Source organism: Amyelois transitella, chromosome Z (genome assembly GCF_032362555.1).
Source record: "Amyelois transitella isolate CPQ chromosome Z, ilAmyTran1.1, whole genome shotgun sequence".
NCBI lineage: Eukaryota > Metazoa > Arthropoda > Insecta > Lepidoptera > Pyralidae > Amyelois > Amyelois transitella.
Window position 1 is genome coordinate 457,197 of NC_083535.1, and position 18,161 is coordinate 475,357.

The 18,161-nt window shown below is 33.1% G+C and overlaps 2 protein-coding genes across 4 annotated transcripts in view; one reads left to right on the top strand and one right to left on the bottom strand.

Moving 5' to 3' along the window:
* The first annotated feature begins 1,029 nt into the window (after positions 1-1,029).
* LOC106130591 (sulfhydryl oxidase 1) lies at positions 1,030-9,426 on the top strand. 2 transcript variants are annotated; one of them, XM_013329478.2, is made up of 3 exons: positions 1,030-3,014; positions 5,484-5,529; positions 7,818-9,426. In XM_013329478.2, the coding sequence occupies exons 1-2, from the start codon at positions 1,309-1,311 to the stop codon at positions 5,521-5,523; spliced, it is 1,746 nt and encodes a 581-aa protein (XP_013184932.1). In that variant the 5' UTR covers positions 1,030-1,308; the 3' UTR covers positions 5,524-5,529; positions 7,818-9,426. The 2 variants fall into 2 exon arrangements, with proteins under 2 accessions (XP_013184932.1, XP_013184933.1); XM_013329479.2 differs by lacking the exon at positions 5,484-5,529.
* A 2,491-nt stretch (positions 9,427-11,917) lies between these two features.
* LOC106130576 (flotillin-1) overlaps positions 11,918-18,161 on the bottom strand; it is a 32,502-nt gene continuing 26,258 nt past the window's right edge. Inside the window, exons 10-11 of one of the 2 annotated variants that reach the window (XM_060953435.1) lie at positions 14,001-14,103; positions 11,918-12,475 (exon numbers count right to left, since the gene is read on the bottom strand). In XM_060953435.1, the coding sequence (XP_060809418.1) occupies positions 14,035-14,103 (69 nt within the window). In that variant the 3' untranslated portion in view covers positions 11,918-12,475; positions 14,001-14,034. The remainder of the gene's footprint in view (positions 12,476-14,000; positions 14,104-18,161) is intronic. The other variant, XM_060953436.1, reaches the window with a different exon arrangement.

The following is an 18,161-nucleotide window of genomic DNA, read 5'->3' on the forward strand; positions in this document are numbered from 1 at the left end:
ACGCTCAAACTTAGAAGGTATTAGGAGCGTGGGCGCCGTGCGACTCTTCCCGAAGCCCGGTGACAGTAAAGGACTTATGTATTTTCGATTAACGAACAAACATACATTGATCACGTATATATCCTATATGGGGTAGACAGAGACAAAAGTTTTAACGACGCGACGGTAAAAATACTCTTCACCTTATGTTTAGTTGAATATTTCAAGTATGTAGTCTACCTATCTCTTCGTAGAAGTAAGAAGCGGGTTTTACAGTGTGAAGGTAAGAAGTGAAGAGAACATCATTCGAGATCCTGGCTGCGTGAGTAATGCCTTAGCTAGCAAGCATAAATAAAATTGTGACATTGACATATGAAATATTTAGTAGTCAATGTCAGTTTTAGAAAGTTTTTCCCATGTTACCAACTCGTGCTATCAGTACGTAGTACGGCGCTTTATTGACCACTGCAGCGTCTACAGTTCAAATTCTTATAAATAGGTACAATATGAACCCTGTTGGGCATCGCAATAATATGGAACGGCGGGCAGGTTTATGTCGGCTATTATGTTGAATATAACAATAAAAAAAATGTCGTAATAAATTTTGAGAGATCATTAATAAGTTATTCAAAATGAATATAATTTATAACATGTTTTTAATTGATAAAATGATATATAAAAATAAAAAATAATTTAAATGTCAATATTTCTATCGTTTAAAAACTCGTCCAGTGTATAGTAGCATTTATCGGTCAAAAGGTTTAAGGGATAGGCTTACAAACTTGATATTCTTTTTTTAGGCGATGATGACGAAATGGAGTTGTCCTGTTCTGTTTTTATTGGTGCCGGGAACCACACGGCATCAATATAAAAAGAACAAGAATATAGTTATCGTGTAATTACTGTAATTTTTGTGGAATTATTAATAGACGGCGGTTTTTTTTAAATTGTTCGCTAGCTTTTATTGTCTTACATATTTTTCCAATTTAGCGCTTATTTAAGACCGAACTAGCGCGCCTTCTCGTCGGAGACAGCTTGTAACACCATGTTTATCTGATTGGTTGGATTGCGTTGCGTGCTATCTCAGACGCTAGTAGGGCTAGGATTTCAGTGATAAATTTAATTCAGTTTCTTTTTTATTTTCTTACAATAAAGTTGGACTCTGCTATGCTTTGAGTAATAGCTTAATCATGAAAGGTTCGCTGTGTCTAATTTAATTAAAGCGATAATTTTTAATTGATTGCGGTGTTGAGTTGTAGTTACCTACCCTACAGAATAATAATCAACGAACTCATTTTCACCCATGCTAATAACTACATTCACTTCAAGATGGACCGCTGGTATTTATTAGTGTTAACTATCGTATTTTCTGTAGCTATAGTGAACAGTGCAGTTATATTAAATGACGGCGATTTAGACGAACAAGGGCTGTACAGTAAGTTAGACAATGTTGTTATTTTAACGCAAAGAAACTTCGAGAGAAAAGTATACGGACAGAAACATGCCACAATCGTTCAGTTTTACAATAGTTTCTGCGGACATTGTAGAGCTTTTGCCCCTAAATTTAAATCTATGGCTATTGACTTTGCACCATGGAAAAATATAATAGTCCTGGCAGTGATGGATTGTTCTGTCGAAGAAAATAATGAAGTATGTCGGCAGTTCGAAGTAATGGCGTACCCGTCGCTGCGATACCTGCATGAACATTATACAAAGGCAAATGATAATGTCGGTGATCGCATCGTAATGACTGACACGGCAGAAAAACTTAAAGATCAGATTATCACTAAGATGCTTACAGAGCAAGCAAAAGGCAGATTACCTTTTGCTCCTGATTTCAAAATCAAAACATACCCCTCCTTTCAGTCTGCAATGAAAGAAAAGCCAAGTGATGTGATTTACACAGTTCTTGTGTTTGAAAATGACAATTCTACTATTGGACCCGAACTCGCATTAGATTTGAGTGATTTTCCTCATGTTCTAGTAAAAAGAGTATATCAAAACAGTGAGCTAGCGACAATGGCACAAATAAGGCACTTCCCAGCCGTTGCTATTCTTGAAGCGAATTCACAACCAACAGTCTTCAATCCCAAACCTGCATCTAAATTTAATTTGTTAGAATCAGTCAAGTCATATCTTGCATCCAAAAACTATGTCTTCCCAATTCGTGATTTAGAAGTTACAGATATAAACACAAAACAAAATGAATTACAAAAATATGATACAGTACAGTCTGATGTAGTATACTACAGTGATTTAGAAAAAACAATTAAAACAAGCTTGACAACAGAAATCACAAGACACAGAACTGTTACTGGTGAAGCTCTCACCGCATTATTAAATTATTTAGCAGTCCTGAGAAGTGTATTCCCGGCCCGAGGGAATCTCAGAGATTATATCGTAGAGTTGTATGTCACACTGAGTGGGAAAAATGAGTGGGCCGGAAGTGAAATATATGATATTGTGAAACGCTTGGAAACCACTCATGCACCAGTTTATGTAACCAATTTAGAGTATATCGGATGCAAAGGCAGTCAAGCTAAATACAGAGGTTACAGCTGCGGCCTTTGGACTTTATTCCACACACTGACTGTGAATGCGGCCCTTACTGCGGGCACCGAGGGCCCTGATGTCTTGAAAGCTATGCACGGATATGTCAAACACTTCTTTGGTTGTACAGAATGCGCCCAACACTTCCAAGACATGGCAGCTAGGAACAAAATATTTGATGTCAAAGAAAACGACAAGGCCGTGCTCTGGTTGTGGATATCACACAATGAAGTGAATTTACGCTTAGCGGGAGACGTGACAGAAGATCCGGATCATCCCAAGATCCAGTACCCGAGTGTGGCGAGGTGTCTGGACTGCAGAGATGGCAGCGGCCGCTGGAACCTGCCCGCCGTCTACCAGTACCTGTTGTCTGTTTACAAGGCGGATAACATTAGAGACGTGACCAGAAGACCGGGCATAGCCTCTGCGGCGGGGCCCTTCTCCAATTTGGACTCGGGGATGTCTCTTCTCCAATTTGGCCTCCTGTACATATTCTGTTTATTTTTTCTTATATTAGTCATAAGATACTTCTTAACAAAAAGATTTTACAGAAAACGTCTTTACAAGTATGGAAGGGGTAAAGTATAACATTGAATTAAATTTTCACTACATTAGCTGGTCACATCTTTCCAAATAGGTTGGCCGTAAAACTGATTTAGTAAAATATTTTATTGACAGAGTATACTACATACTTTCTATTAATACATTTATTCATTTCCCTTCCAAACAAAGTTTTGCTTACTAAATATCCATTTTTATGGCCAATTAGACCTGTTATTATTGGGCTTTTGTGTTTGTGTTCTCACTTTGTTTTGTGCCTTCATAGGGTTCCAAAACTAATGGTAAAACGTTATTAGTTTAACAGCTTAAAGCCTCTGAAAAGTGGCCTCTAATATTAATTGTTTTATAAATAATTTGACCCAGTGGCTTTTTTCCCATTAGGATTATGTTTTCCAGAGAAAACAAAATATTTTCTAGTAACTGACAAGCACCACAATGGGGTGTATGATTTGTCAATGACCAACATTGGTGCTAATCAACCCACCACGAATATTGTCTTTGTTATTGCTATATAAAAAGGGGCATTTGTTTGTGGGATTTTATCAAATTTTCAATACATATTTAATTTACTTTGTTATTCCGTCTAACTGACACCATCATAAAATTTTCGCACTATGTTTCAATATTCATAATGTTTATAATTATGTTATCTGTCTAGTGAAAAGTAGATTTTTTAAAATACAGACAGACAGACGCTTTGCAATGAATCCCATTAAGAGTCCTAAAAATATTATCTCTTTATTTGACTTTGTCTGTCATCATAACATAGTTAACACCTATTAGTTATAATTTAACTTTTCAATTAACCAGTAAGAAGGCTTACTACAAATGAACTTGAACTAGTTAATTATAAACTATCAGTGTTGGCAATCTTGTGGTGACATGGTCTTACCCTCCATGGAATTTTCCAACAAGTCAAACCCACAAAGTCTTCCTTAAGTTAAGGTAAAATAATAGCATGAAAGTGACGTCAATACTCGTTGCCTTATTTATAACACAAAATGTCCTAACTCGAGATATTTCTAGAATTACGTAAGTAAATAAATCAGAAAATCAAACAAATGCTTGCGTGTTAATGGAAACATCTTTATGATGTTTAATCTCGCCTCAGGTGGCACAGTTTAAATAAATTAACACGCTATTGTAAAGACGGAGAACAATAAGTTTAGTTTGGTTACACTGTGTAAGTATTGCTATTCATGGTTAGTGATGGATTGACATAATCTAGTTTCATTTATATTATTTTACCGTTTTTTTGTTTGATTCGTATCCAATTTACCCCAATAGCTCTCTAAAGTCTTCATTCTGGTATAATCAGAAAATGATTAAGACAATCATTGTTTTAAAAGGAAGACATTTTGTGTACAGAAACTCAATGAAAAATTGTTGAAAACAGAGGGAAAATTGGTGAAATTCCTAATTTACCGAAGTTGGCGACCAACAATCATCAATTCCAATCAGTTTCACAAAGGGTTTCTTTTATTCAATGATATGCATGTATGTATTCCATGATGACCGCAGGCATGTTTATTTTCACTCACGAACATAACATTTGGTCACGCATTACGGGTGCGTTGGTGACAGAGCCATCTAGTTTATATTTTTACGTTAAATCACAAAAATGGGCCAACCACTTCCATACTGCGATAGTTAGGGTAGGAAAATAGTGAATTATTATTTATTGAAGTAATAGTAAGTTAAATAATTAAACTTTGTTATTTATTTATTTTTATACAGATTTATTTTTGCCAAAATTAATATAATTCCAATTTATCGAGTTTGTTATTGAGTACATATAAATATCTTTGTTATACAATTTAAATATTTAAGACCACTCATTTAAGTATACATAAAAAAAAATTCAGAGACTTACTATTTTTTTGGCAAATTCAGTATACGGAATTGAACAAATTCACATTTACAGGAATACTTTTATTTTCCAAAAAAAAGAAAAAAAAATTTGGGAATAGGGAAATCAGTTCCCAACAAATATATAATACCGACGTTCTAATTCTGTCATTAGTTTCATATACTGACCATTGAGCCTTTAAAATAGTTCAATTAGATATTTTTGATATGATACCGATATAATGACATATCAACGAGAACTGCCTAGTGTTTAACTAATACATATATAGTAGATGCTTTTGATCTAGATAATAAATGATACGTATGTTACATGTGGTCAATAGAATCGCTAGATAATTGTTACCGTTACATTCCGTTAGTACAAAAATAAATGTCGCGAATTTTGAAGTACGTATCGCAAATAAGATATACCAGTTATACATAAGAAGATGACATTAAAAGTTAATTGTTTATAGTATGTTGTTTCACTTTGAATTGCTTTTTATTACCTTTAAAATAATATGTTTGTTTTATATTCGTGACAGTTTGGTTCTCCACGTCTGGTCCAAAATGGCGTCTATGTAGGCAAAGGTCAGTTGAGGTTATCTAGATATTTTGAATTTGCTGTGGTGGAGGGTTCTGTTCGTTAATAGTAAGCTGCTAATATGTCCACAAATTGCTTGTAATTGCCTATTGTTTTGAGCTAAGTTTCCGTTTCGGGTAACAGATGACGCAAATAGATTTGCCGCCAATAATGCTGATTACATAGATGTTTAATTAAATTTGTCGTTCTGACTTTAGAGTGGATGATTATCCACTCTAAAGTCAGAACGACAAATTTACCAATCGGTAAAAAACAAAATGGGCCAGGTTATAAAAGAAACTAATCATTTTCATCTCTATGAGACAGTTTGATTTGCCTAACAAACTGTAAAAATAATTTTAAATATAAAGTATAAATCTATAAATTTTACATGTAGGTACTGTTGCGTCCTTATTATGTTTGGCAAGATAATAAAACCAAAACAAATTAAAAAAAAACTTAAGTATTTCTTTTCCAATTCCAACCGTTTCTTTAATTTAAAATAAGTACATCATAACTGATCTAATTATTCAAATGAGGACTTAAAACTTTAATAAAAAATATTAGGACTTTAAACAGGACGGTGGAAACTTAAGGTATATTGAAATAGGGAAAGGGTTAATATGAAGATTTGTTATATAAATTGAAAACCTTGTTGTACTCATATTTTATTTTCGATACTTACATACGATATTTCTCAAATAACGTCAGTCAACTTAGTTACATTTTATTTTAATGTCACTTACAAAGCGTAGGTACCTTATCAGTCTTACGACAAAGTACCAATTAGGTATTTACATCAAGGTTTATTTGTTCTCCTTATTTTAATAGTACAATAGTTTGCACTTGATGTACCTAGATGAAATGAGATTTAAATGAAAACCAATTTATAATTATTAAATTAAGATAGGGAGGTAGGTTACAAGAGGTATTGGTGACGTAAAATTTCTAAATGATTATAGCTAAGACAGTGCCTAGGTAATCATCATCACCACTCAATAATCACATATCTCGCTTATCAAATGGGTATTTCCAGTCGATTCGCCACGTTGACGGCACTAATATTAACTGCCCACTGCCTCTTGTCTGTCGTTTTAACATCACGAATACTAAATGGCGACCAAGATCAAATTAATTAACCTTCGGAAATAAATAATTATATTTCTCATTCCACAATTAAGTAACTCAGAAAAAAATGTTCACCCTGGATAGGAATTATCACATTTCATTTTTCACCATATCTTGTATACGTCCACCAATACTTGATATTTTCAATGCCTATCTTCGTAATAGTTTTATTAAGGTAGGAGGGGACTCCGTTCATCTTAATGACATTTATTTGATACTCGTAAGAAAACTAATTAATATTGCAGAAAACTGCTTTAATTTAATTGAATTTATCAGCAATTGGCTTCTAAACGGGGTCCGCAGGACTGAGCCTGTGAATGATAATTTGCATGAGATTTGCAATCTGCTTTTTGCATGACACGAAACTAAGGACATTTCTCTATCCCGAGCCGCTTTGTGCCACCTTTACGTCGCATGTTTTACGAGATTGTATGCAACATCATTTCCGTATTTCCGTGGATCACCATGTATGTAGAAAATTAATAGTCAAATAAACTGTAAGAGAAACGTCTTGACGATGGGTTGTGCAATGGCCATCTAAGATGGATTAGGTTCATCAGGGCGAGGTCGCGGAGGAATAGCGTAATGGCTGAGTTAGGTCTTAATTGGTCCTAAAAATAAATAGCTTTTTAGCTAAGTACCTCAAAATCCCGATTTTAAATCGATGTCGAGAATAATTCCGTCAAAAGCAAGTTATTTTGAAACGAGGAATATTTATTAAATGTGTAGGTACTTCATTCTATTACTAACAATCATGTTCACTACAGTCAGTCAGTTATTAAGATTGATGCCCGTTTGATAGGCCAATAACCTGTTTCTATTGCGCACTTGGTCACATCACACAACCTATACTTAAGACTAACACTGGAGATAGCACGTAACAAATCTCTACACCGTAATTTAGTAATTATTAACGCAAAGTATTGAAACAGTATTATTACAAAAAAAGAAAAACAATAGAAAAATAAACTGGCTCTCTTAACCTATATTTTCAATTTATAGATCTATATGTTCAAGATAATTAAGTATAAGTAATAAAATTAGTATTTAAATTAGGTTGATTTATCGACCGAAATCAAAATATTAAAGAAAAAAAATTTAAACTCTATTAAACCCTAATATTTTTAATGTGATGTAAACTGTTATAATATATTTAATTACATTTCAGGTTTACGTAACATGCTGTTGCCGACGCTATTTAGGACTCTTCTAAATTGTCACCGAAGAATTGCTTTTTGGAGCTTAGTCACGTAGGACTGCAAACTAATGTCAGTGGATTGTCAGCACCACCATTAAAAATCTACGTAAATTATGGTTCATTACGATCCTGGCCCGAAATCTTAACCGCTGTGGGTAAGGTTATTTAACGGAATTTTAACTGGGTTAGGAATTTTAGTCTGAATCGGAATAATCGTAAAATATGATGTAAATTTATAGAGAGTTTAAGTTCAGTCAGTAAGTTATATCATGTGATTGTTTACAACGACATAAATTAGTTCGAAGTATTGGCTAAGAATAATTCTTGACATTTACTGTTGTTTTATCATACGTGACACATTTATACTTCTGTTTCTTTAAATTGCCTGAATATATTAAATAAAAATAATCTAAAATATGTGTTATTAAAAATGCAATTATCAAATCGGCCTTTTGCATTCCGAGGTCAAAAGTGAAAACCACCGACTGTTATTTTGTACCACTTTTACTGCAAATTATCTTTTATCCATTAAGTATTTTAAAGAGACACAAAACTTTTGTAATCAAATTCTTGAAATATAAACAGCTTGTTATTTTGAAATAAATTAATAATATTCATAAGGTCGACAATCCAAGTTTTTTTTAATGATTTTCCTATAATGTGTCAAAATTTTAAAATTTATAATGTTCATCCAATTGTTGCAAATTCTTACCATATGTTATGATATTGTGTAGATCACTCCCATATTTGTAGGATATGAAGTAGATTTCTAATACGTGGAAATAATAAATTAGGTACTGACGTAAATTCAATTAAGTGTACGAAGAAGCCGTAGATATACACATAGCTTTACTAAAAATGGGCCACAACATAATTTGAATAGTTACCTTGAGTCTTAGCCGTGTGTAGATACAGATAATAAAATGTACTCCATTTGCATGTCATTAGGGATTTTAGTGAAGGGTTTTTGAAATATTTTTAATGTCTTTTTTATTGAGAGACGAGCATAGCCTACGGGCGTCTGAACTATCTTTATTCCAAACTCTGTAATGTGTTTTATAAAAGTCATAATTTGGCTGAGTTTATCTGCCACTAATTGTATTAGAATATAAGTAAAAGAGATTTTGTAAAGTGATCTCGTGGTGAATCTAAATTTAGATTTAGATAAGATTATTGGTACAATTGTGAATAGTTGTATAATACTTTCATACGTGACGCACTATCAGTGAGGTTATTCAATTGTAGTTTAAATGTTTTTTGTACAAATTTTGTGGGAGATCGTGACTAATTTTATTTTCAGTTACATATTTCCAACAACTATTGTCAATTTAAATGTGGCCCTGGCCTTTTTGGTTAATATTTAATGACATTTTGTCTTGGACCAACAGTATCTGGTAAATATTAAAAAAAATAATTATAAGTGTAACCTTATTATTTTACTGTAGAACGACATGTTGACTGAAAATATGGTTACCCAGTGATTGCCAATTATAATAATTACCCAGTCTAAGCATTTAAGACGGCTGTAATCTGTGATTCATATTTCATTTGATAAATATAAGTTATTTAACATTCACAAGCAGTATTTTCTTTTTTACGAGAGAAACCCAACCTTGTTATGAACTAAGGTAATAAATAGGTGAATACAAATAAAACACATGTTATATTTTCGAATTTAATGAATATATTTTGATAAAAAAACACATCAATACACATACATACATAAGTTATTGGAAAAATTGTGATTCACACAAAGAAACTAAATAATTGTGCCACTCTTAGTGCATCAATATATTGCCGATTTACTTTTTCAAAACTCTTACGGTAAACGACTTAGTATTTAAAAAAAAAATAACAGTAAAGTGTGCTATTTGAATAATTACATTTCCATCTACATGTTTTGCTTAAAATTGCTACTTATTCGGAGATATAAATATGAAATCGTTAAAAAAATATGACAGATTATTTATACGTACTATAATGGCACTGATAACATTTTTAAAGACATACACGTATGGTGTGTTTTGATCATAAATCCTAATAATTTTAGTGACTAGACAAAGCTCCAGTTAAAAATATGAAAATAAATACTGAATTGAATTAGACAGAGTCTTTATAACCAAAGTCGTCTGTGGTATTATTTTCATTGATTATTTTCGAATTGATTTTCATAATTACAAATTAAATCATTATTCAATTAAATTTGAAATATTAATTTAGTTTTTATAATTATTCACTTTGGATGACAAGATATTAATTAGTAAGTAGTGGAAAGTAATTATTAAAAAATATGTAACAGGACATTAAAATAATCGGCGGTGATTTGTGCATTCTAATCCTAAGTTAATTAAATCAAAATAATTGTACTTTCATGCAATAATACACAATCGCTTAAAACTAATTTAACTGTATAAATAATAATAAAAATATACAAAATTCTAATTTGAATATGGCACTAGAGGCCTTAGTAAAATGAGGTAACCCAAATTATGTATTTCACTTACAGCTTACCACTACGCTAGAACGCAGGTAAATATCATCAGAACATTTTATGGTATCTATCTATGCAAAATTTTCCGTGAATATTTTTGTTTACACCTTAAAAAAATATCAAAAGTAAGCAGAAATATTCACGTTCTTAAAGAGATTCCATACATAATCAATCTTCTATTTTGTCCCGGAAAATAATTATGTACGTCACCAAACTAATCATCTGATGTTGTATTAAATAATTAATAAATAATATTAAAATAAAAAATATTATTAAAAATAAAAATATATAAATTAATCAAATATTAAAATAAAATTGAACTACAATCACATTGTAGAATTTAGTTGTAAAGACAATTATTACATAACGAATCCTTGCCGTCGTATGTACATTAGGTACTGAAGAAGAGTATATAACTAATAATTAATTATAAAGGTGAGGCCAATACGGACATGTCTAGCTCGACTTGATGGTCACACATTGAAATCTTATGAAAACTACAACGGTAGTAGTATACATGTTTTTAGAAAAGGGCTTCTCAATAAGTCTACGAACGCACTAAATTACAATTATTATTAAATTTTCTAAACTGCACTTTTTTTGAACACCAAACATTATTTACCCTAACGACAGTTTAGCTAAATAAAAAAATATAGGTATTTTTTTTTTTTGTATAACAGTCATTAAATTTGTAACCATCTCTACATAGGGGAAAAATTTAGGCAATTGGTCAAAAATTGTTTATATATTTTTTTTAATTAACGTACATTACAAATCTTGTACATTTAGACGTTATAACTACACAGACGATTATATGCCGCACGTGGCGCGTCCTAAAGAGAATTAACTCTTAATCCGATAAGAAGCAATCAAAACCAACTCTGATATTCACGTTTCATTTATAATTATAGCCGTATAAATTAATTATTATAAAGTTGACTTGTTAATTAAATTAAACTTTAATTTTGTAAAATATGCAGGCCAAGATATAATTTTTAATTAAATAGCTTTAACACAAACATTTTATCATTCTCTATTTCTGATAAGGTACTTTAAGATTGCTTTTATCGAACTAGCCAAGCGAATATGCCGTTATAAAAGATTCGAGTTATTTAGTCAACATTTTACTTAATTTTTATCTTTTAGTCTGTTATCGTTACTCAGATATTAGCCAATATGAGAGAGTTGCGATATCACAAAAGATTCTAGAAATACCTATTCGTCATAATTGTTTACCAACTTTAAGTTCAAGAGGTTATCATCTATGTCTCAAATACTCATTTATCTAAAGATCTCACGTCGCGCTATGTGAGTCTTCAAACAGGGTCTTAGAGTACTCAAAATCTCTTATAACACATTTTTGGCATTAGGTTAAGCTCACCAAGCACTAACATCATCCAACATACACAATATTTTGCACTGCCTGCCCGTTTCCCTTAGTAGAACCAATCGTCACCTCTGCCGGCTTTTTCCAAGCTGTTTCCCAAATACCAACCCATTTTAAGCGGAGGCATCTGCTCATTTCTTTCTTCAAATAGTATAGATAAATCTACACCTACCGAGACTTTGAGTAGATGGATTTCACTTAAAATGTGTTTGAAATATTTGGGCGTATATAGTTTTTTTTTTACGAAAATAGTTACATATATTGAAAAATATGCACTGTCCGTTCGTTTAGTTACTGTCACTGTTCTGTGACTTCGCTCATTGCAGACAAAATGCTGTTCAATCTTCAAATCATTCCAAAATGAACATGAGAATTAATACACTGTTTTATATTTTGACAAATACCAAAAACATTAAGTATTCCTTGTGGTATTTTCGACAAACTAAGGAACTATAGAAACCCGATCAGGGACACTGACTAAACGAGCCACAAGTTTTCAGTAACACTGGTTCGTCGTTCGTAGCGTAGCCTCAGTAACATAATTCACGTTATAATCGTGGCCTATATCTGTTTAACAATAGGGGGAATGAATAATCTTAAATACAAAAGTGGCACTCGCTTTAAATGAACACTCACCTACTCCGTAAAACAACGTCTAGCGTGTTAATGTATAAACAAATAGCAAGTTTGATGTGCGCACGCGCCGTCTCCATTGTTACTTCGAACGCAGCGTTACATAGCGCGGATTTTCTGAAAATAAAAAAAAACTATCATGTCTCATGTCGAAGAAAATAGCATATAATGGATATATACCTACAGATGTGGATACGGACTATATGAATTAAAGATTTTAGAACAAATATTTAAATAATCGTTTTTCTTTGCGCGTTGACTGAACAGACTGAATTATAAAAACGACGTCGAATATCATTTAGGTACATCTTTTTTTTAATTGGTGTTTTTTTAAATATAAAATGATTTTCCCATTTGAACTCAGCTTACGTGTTTTTCCAAGGTTGGTTATATTTCCATGAGACTATTGTACAGTCTCGTTATATTTTGACTTGTATATTCTTGCTAAACTAAAGGTTGTTGCCAACACTAATGTATGGGTAGTATATGAATGTGACAGAAGGGGAGATGAACACTGAATAAACAGGAATGAGAGCATATAATGAGAGAATATGAAACAGCGTGATAAGAGAATGGGAAATGTTAAGATGTTTTGGTCATGCGAATATTATATGCGATATTATCATTTTTTTTTACCAAAGTGTTAATATTACATGTGCAAATCAATCGATTAAGCCGCAAGCCTGCGTTACGGCCGATACTCGCGCCGATCGATTCGACTCGGCCGCAACAATCGATTTGTTACATTACCTGATATTGCTCAATAGTCGTAAAAGTCCAATCTAACATTAACTAGGACATAAAACCGAATGCAAAAGAGGGGTATTGTTTATTAATACTAAAAAGGAGCACCTTTTTAAAATATTAGTATTTAAGTAAGTATAAAAGTATTAATTATATACTCATAAAAAAGTAATTATAATGAACTTGCGCATATAATTGTTGCGTTAGTCAAACTTTCCACAACCCTTCAACTAATATTTAAAATTCGAATAAACCGATTTACAATTTCGAATCGCGACATTGTTTGTGAATGTGTATACATACATACATACAATCACGTCGATATCCCTTGCGGGGTAGACACGGCGAAAATGCCACGTTCAACTGATGATGATGGAACTGAGATTGAAATAGTGACAGGTTGCTAGCCCATCGCCTACTGTTTCTTTTTTTTATTTTGTGAAAAAGTAAATACTTCCTTGGACACTACACAAGTACCACGGCACAGTGCCATGTTGGAACTACTGATAACAATTTTCATCACTACTTCCATTAAAAATGGATCTCGAAATAATGGAACTATTCCTTAGTAAAAAAAATCATTATAACATCTGTTTATTTATTTATTTAAAACTTAATTGCACAAAAAAAATGTACAAAAGGCGGACTTAATGCCGTTTGGCATTCTCTACCAGTCAACCAGCTGACCAAACAGAATAACTTCAAGTTGATGGTGCGATAAAGTGCACATGCATCCGTTTTTTTTATCTTACTATTTCTTCACATCAATTAATTTTAAAACGTATTTTACCAACAAAAAAAAACATACATATTAAAATTGTTAACCTTTATCGCAGTACATTAAAAATGATCTGAACGGGTATTAAAACATTTTCTCGAGCTTCACCAGCTCCCTCACCTTGACATTGGCGTTGCGTAGGCCTCCGCCCCAGTTATCGGGGCTTCCTCGCGGAGTCTCCGCGGGCGGTCGGCGTCGGCAGCGGAGGCGGTTCCATCACCGTCTACCATCACCCACAGTTAGTACGCAAGCGAAGCAGTGATGTTAAGACATGTATGTTACAGTATAATGGTGTGCACAAGATGAAAAATGACAACATTATTTACAAAATATAGGTACATACAATACATTAATGCCATTTTACAAAGTTTAGGAAACTGCATGTGTAATCATATGATCCAATACGGGTTAGGTTCCCTTGCGAAGGCTTCGTGTAAAAACCTGACTTGCGTAAAGTAATTTAGAAATACTCCTTTCTCGCTCGAAAAATTGATTTCAGAGGGTAAATAGCCATAATACGCACACACGCATGTACGTACACAGTATAATAAAGTAAACCGACACTTAAGCAAAACATTAATTAATCATGTTTAAAATAGCATTATAGCCGTGAAAGCGATTAACTTGTTTAATAACTTCATACACTTGGTTATTAAATAATGGTTATATATCTACTTAAACAGTGTGGTAATAAACCGTGTGGTTTTGCGGCATGAAATAATAAGACCATCTGTATCAGAGTTTTATTCTCAACTAGAGGCCGCCCGCGACTTCGTCCGCATGGAAACCCTATCAATCCCGCTGGGACTCTGGGATAAAAAGTAGCCCATGTGTTATTCTGGGTCTTAAGCTACCCACACACCAAATTTAATCGTAATCGGTTCAGTAGTTTTTGCGTGAAAGAGTAACAAACATCCATACTGACATCCTGACATCCTGACATACAAACATTCGCAATTATAATATTAGCAGGATTTTGGCAATTGAGACCTTGTCTTAATAATTATTTAAACACGGTCTCAATTTATAATTTATACGTTTCAAATTCATTACAAGCGGAGACAATAATAAAAAAGAACAATCTAGACTTGCTAGTTTATATCCGTTAATCCGTAAATTAATTTATTAGATCTATATCTAATAAATTATAAAAACGACGTCGAAAAAATATCAAAAAAAAGCGTTTGCTATTATAGAATAGCAAACGCTTTTTTTGATATTTTTTAAATACATTGAGCTTATGATTGAGAACAATATGACTTAACATATCACTCCACATTCTAATTTAACAAATGATTTCAAACAAACCTATTGTAAATCATGTTACGTTTATTTTAATACCCATTTTTATACTTTTTCTCAGAAAATTCTAGTATCACTGACGCCAAAAAAAAGTAAACATACACACGTAAGATATTGTTTGTACTGATTTATTCTGCACAGTATTGCGTTATCATGCACTGCGGGTCATAGATACATGCTGTGTTATCTCGTATTATTCTACATGCGCCAAAATTGTGACCTTGTTATTAATTAAAAATATACATACATACATATAATCACGTCTATATCCCTTGCGGGGTAGACATAGCTTACAGTCTCGAAAAGACTGGTAGGCCACGTTCAGCTATTAGGCTTCGAGATAGAATTGAGTTTCAAGATTGAATATACATACATACATAAAATTACGCAACTTTCCCGGAGGTGTATGCAGACTATATATCCTCCACTTGCCACGATCCCTTCATACTTCTTTCGCTTCATCCACATGCATCAAATCTCGGCCAGGGCATAACGAGAAACATTTCAACTAAAGAAGATTTTCCATTTTTATCGATCGAAAAGGAAGACCTCGGTGGAGATAGCGGGACGACATATACATCTCTCTCAGAAGATGGCAAAATTATGCTTCAAACAGACCTCTATGGAAGGAGAATCTTTGCCCACACATATAGGCTTTAAAAAAATCATCGAAGATTTCTATATGTAACTAGCTGTCCCGGCAAACGTTGTTTTACCATATAAATCACTTTAAAGTAATTTCTAGTTAAAAAAAATGTTAAGTGTGTTAGGGGTATGAAAAATAGATGTTAGCCGATTCTCAGACCTACTGAATATGCATGCAAAATTTGGTTAAAATCGGTAAAGCCGTTTCGGAGGAGTACGGAGACAAACATTGCGACACGAGAATTTTATAAGATACTAGAGGCCGCCCGCGACTTCGTCCGCATGGAAACCCTATCAATCCCGCGGGAACTCTGGGATAAAAAGTAGCCTATGTGTTATTCTGGGTCTTCAGCTACCTACATATCAAATTTCATGGTAATCGGTTCAGTAGTTTTTGCGTGAAAGAGTAACAAACATCCATACAAACTTTCGCCTTTATAATAGTAGTAGGATAAAATAAATAAATAATTTTGAGAGCAAGATAAATAACACATCATTGTAGGTAGACATACATATGTGGTGTTATTCTAATAAAATCTGTGTCTTATCTGTGCATCTGAATAGTGTTCAGCGTTCGGCCCACTCGCGGCAAAAAGGGTCAAGTGTGAGTTTGGCTCGCGTGGGGAAGGTCCCATTCGTGTCAAGTGTTATAACGTGATGAATAAATTGATACGGACAAATTGATGTTTGCTTGTAATAGAATAGAATAGATGTATTTTCCAAATTGGACACAAGGTATCACTTATTGACGTCACATCACTTAAATCTGATTATATAACTACTACCGCTTCCAAAGCGCATGTGTAGAACAGACAGACACTAAAGTTCCCGTAGGGTTCTTAAAGAACCTGTATTCTTTCGTAGTAAAATATTAAATCGATTGTCGTAATAATCGCACCAGCAACTTAATAGTGCCACAATAAATAAACTGTAGTAGAAATAAAATAAACGGTTGGACAAAGTATAATGGTCGCAAGAGTGGATTTTATGATCGATTTTGGTTAATATCGCCAAAAGTACCCAGCAAAATTGTTCACTTTTAATGGATTAGGTGAGTCAGGTTTCAAAACGAAGCGACTCCCGTCTGACCTCCGCAACCTTTGCAAGGGACCTGACTCATATTGGATCACGGTTACACATCCAGTTGCCTGAATGTGTAGGTTTCCTCACGACGTTTTCCCTCACCGTAAGAGCAGCGATATTGGCATTAATTAAAATCTACATACATATGGTCACGTCTATATCCCTTGCGGGGTAGGCAGAGCTGTTGGCTCTGTCTTGAAAAGACTGAATGGTCACGTTCAGCTATTTAACTTAATGGTAGAATTGAGATTCAAATAGTGACATGTTGCTAGCCCATCGCCTAAAAAAGAATCCCAAGTTTGTAAGCGTATCCCTTAGTCGCCTTTTACAACATCCATGGGAAAGAGATGTAGTGGTCCTATTCTTTTTTGTATTGGTGCCGGGAACCACACGGCACTGATTAAAATCTATATAGTTATTATATGTAAAACAAAATTAACCATTTAGTTCTAAGTATCGCAAAACTCGGCCTTCAAAGATAAATAAATAAGAATTACTATCGGTAAACATTAAAACATATTATTTTTAATGTCGTGTGACACACATACCTACGTGCATAGAACAATATGTGTATAGTTCGCGATATCGCTCACATATCACGTAAAAAACATTTAATTTATCTTAACAACGGTAACTGATACAACGATATAAGTTAATTTGTTTCATTTGTTAGGCGATAGGTCAGGTCAAGTTTACGAGAAACCGCCGAAGCTTGCATGAAGAGAGTTGTGAATGTGGATGAAGCGAAAGATGTATGCAGGGATCGTGGCATTTGGAGAGATGTAGTTTTTTGGAAGGTGTGATTTTTAAAAATAAATATATGTATGTTTAGTTTTATTTTTATTCTTTTAAATTCATATTTTATGTGCCCTTTCCTGAAAATAAAGATTAATTTTTTATTTAATTAATCAATTCAATCGTTGTCTATTTATCACGATATGACATTATAATCGTTCGCCGTTAAGATTTAATATGCATACTTGTAAATCCAAAAAAATGCTACAGCGCAGTTTGTTCCGCCGCGTTTAAAAAAAATTATGTTTGAAGTCAATTTTGTTAAGTGATACAAAGGAAAGAGGCGTGATTTTATGTATGTATGTATGTATACAAATAAATGAATAAATTTAAAAAATGAAGAACGGAAATCATTATTTAAGTAATTGAAATTCCTACGCGTCATTTTTAATTTAATCACAGAAATTTCTCTTGTAAACCGTAAACCCGTATTGGTATCATTAGTAATTTAAAGAA

Excerpts from the sequence above, each read along its gene's own strand:
- LOC106130591 (XM_013329478.2), top strand. The coding sequence starts at position 1,309 with ATGGACCGCTGGTATTTATTAGTGTTAACTATCGTATTTTCTGTAGCT. Across the intron at positions 3,015-5,483 it reads CTTCTCCAATTTGGCCTCCT|TTTGGTTCTCCACGTCTGGT; the intron begins GTACATATTCTG and ends TATTCGTGACAG.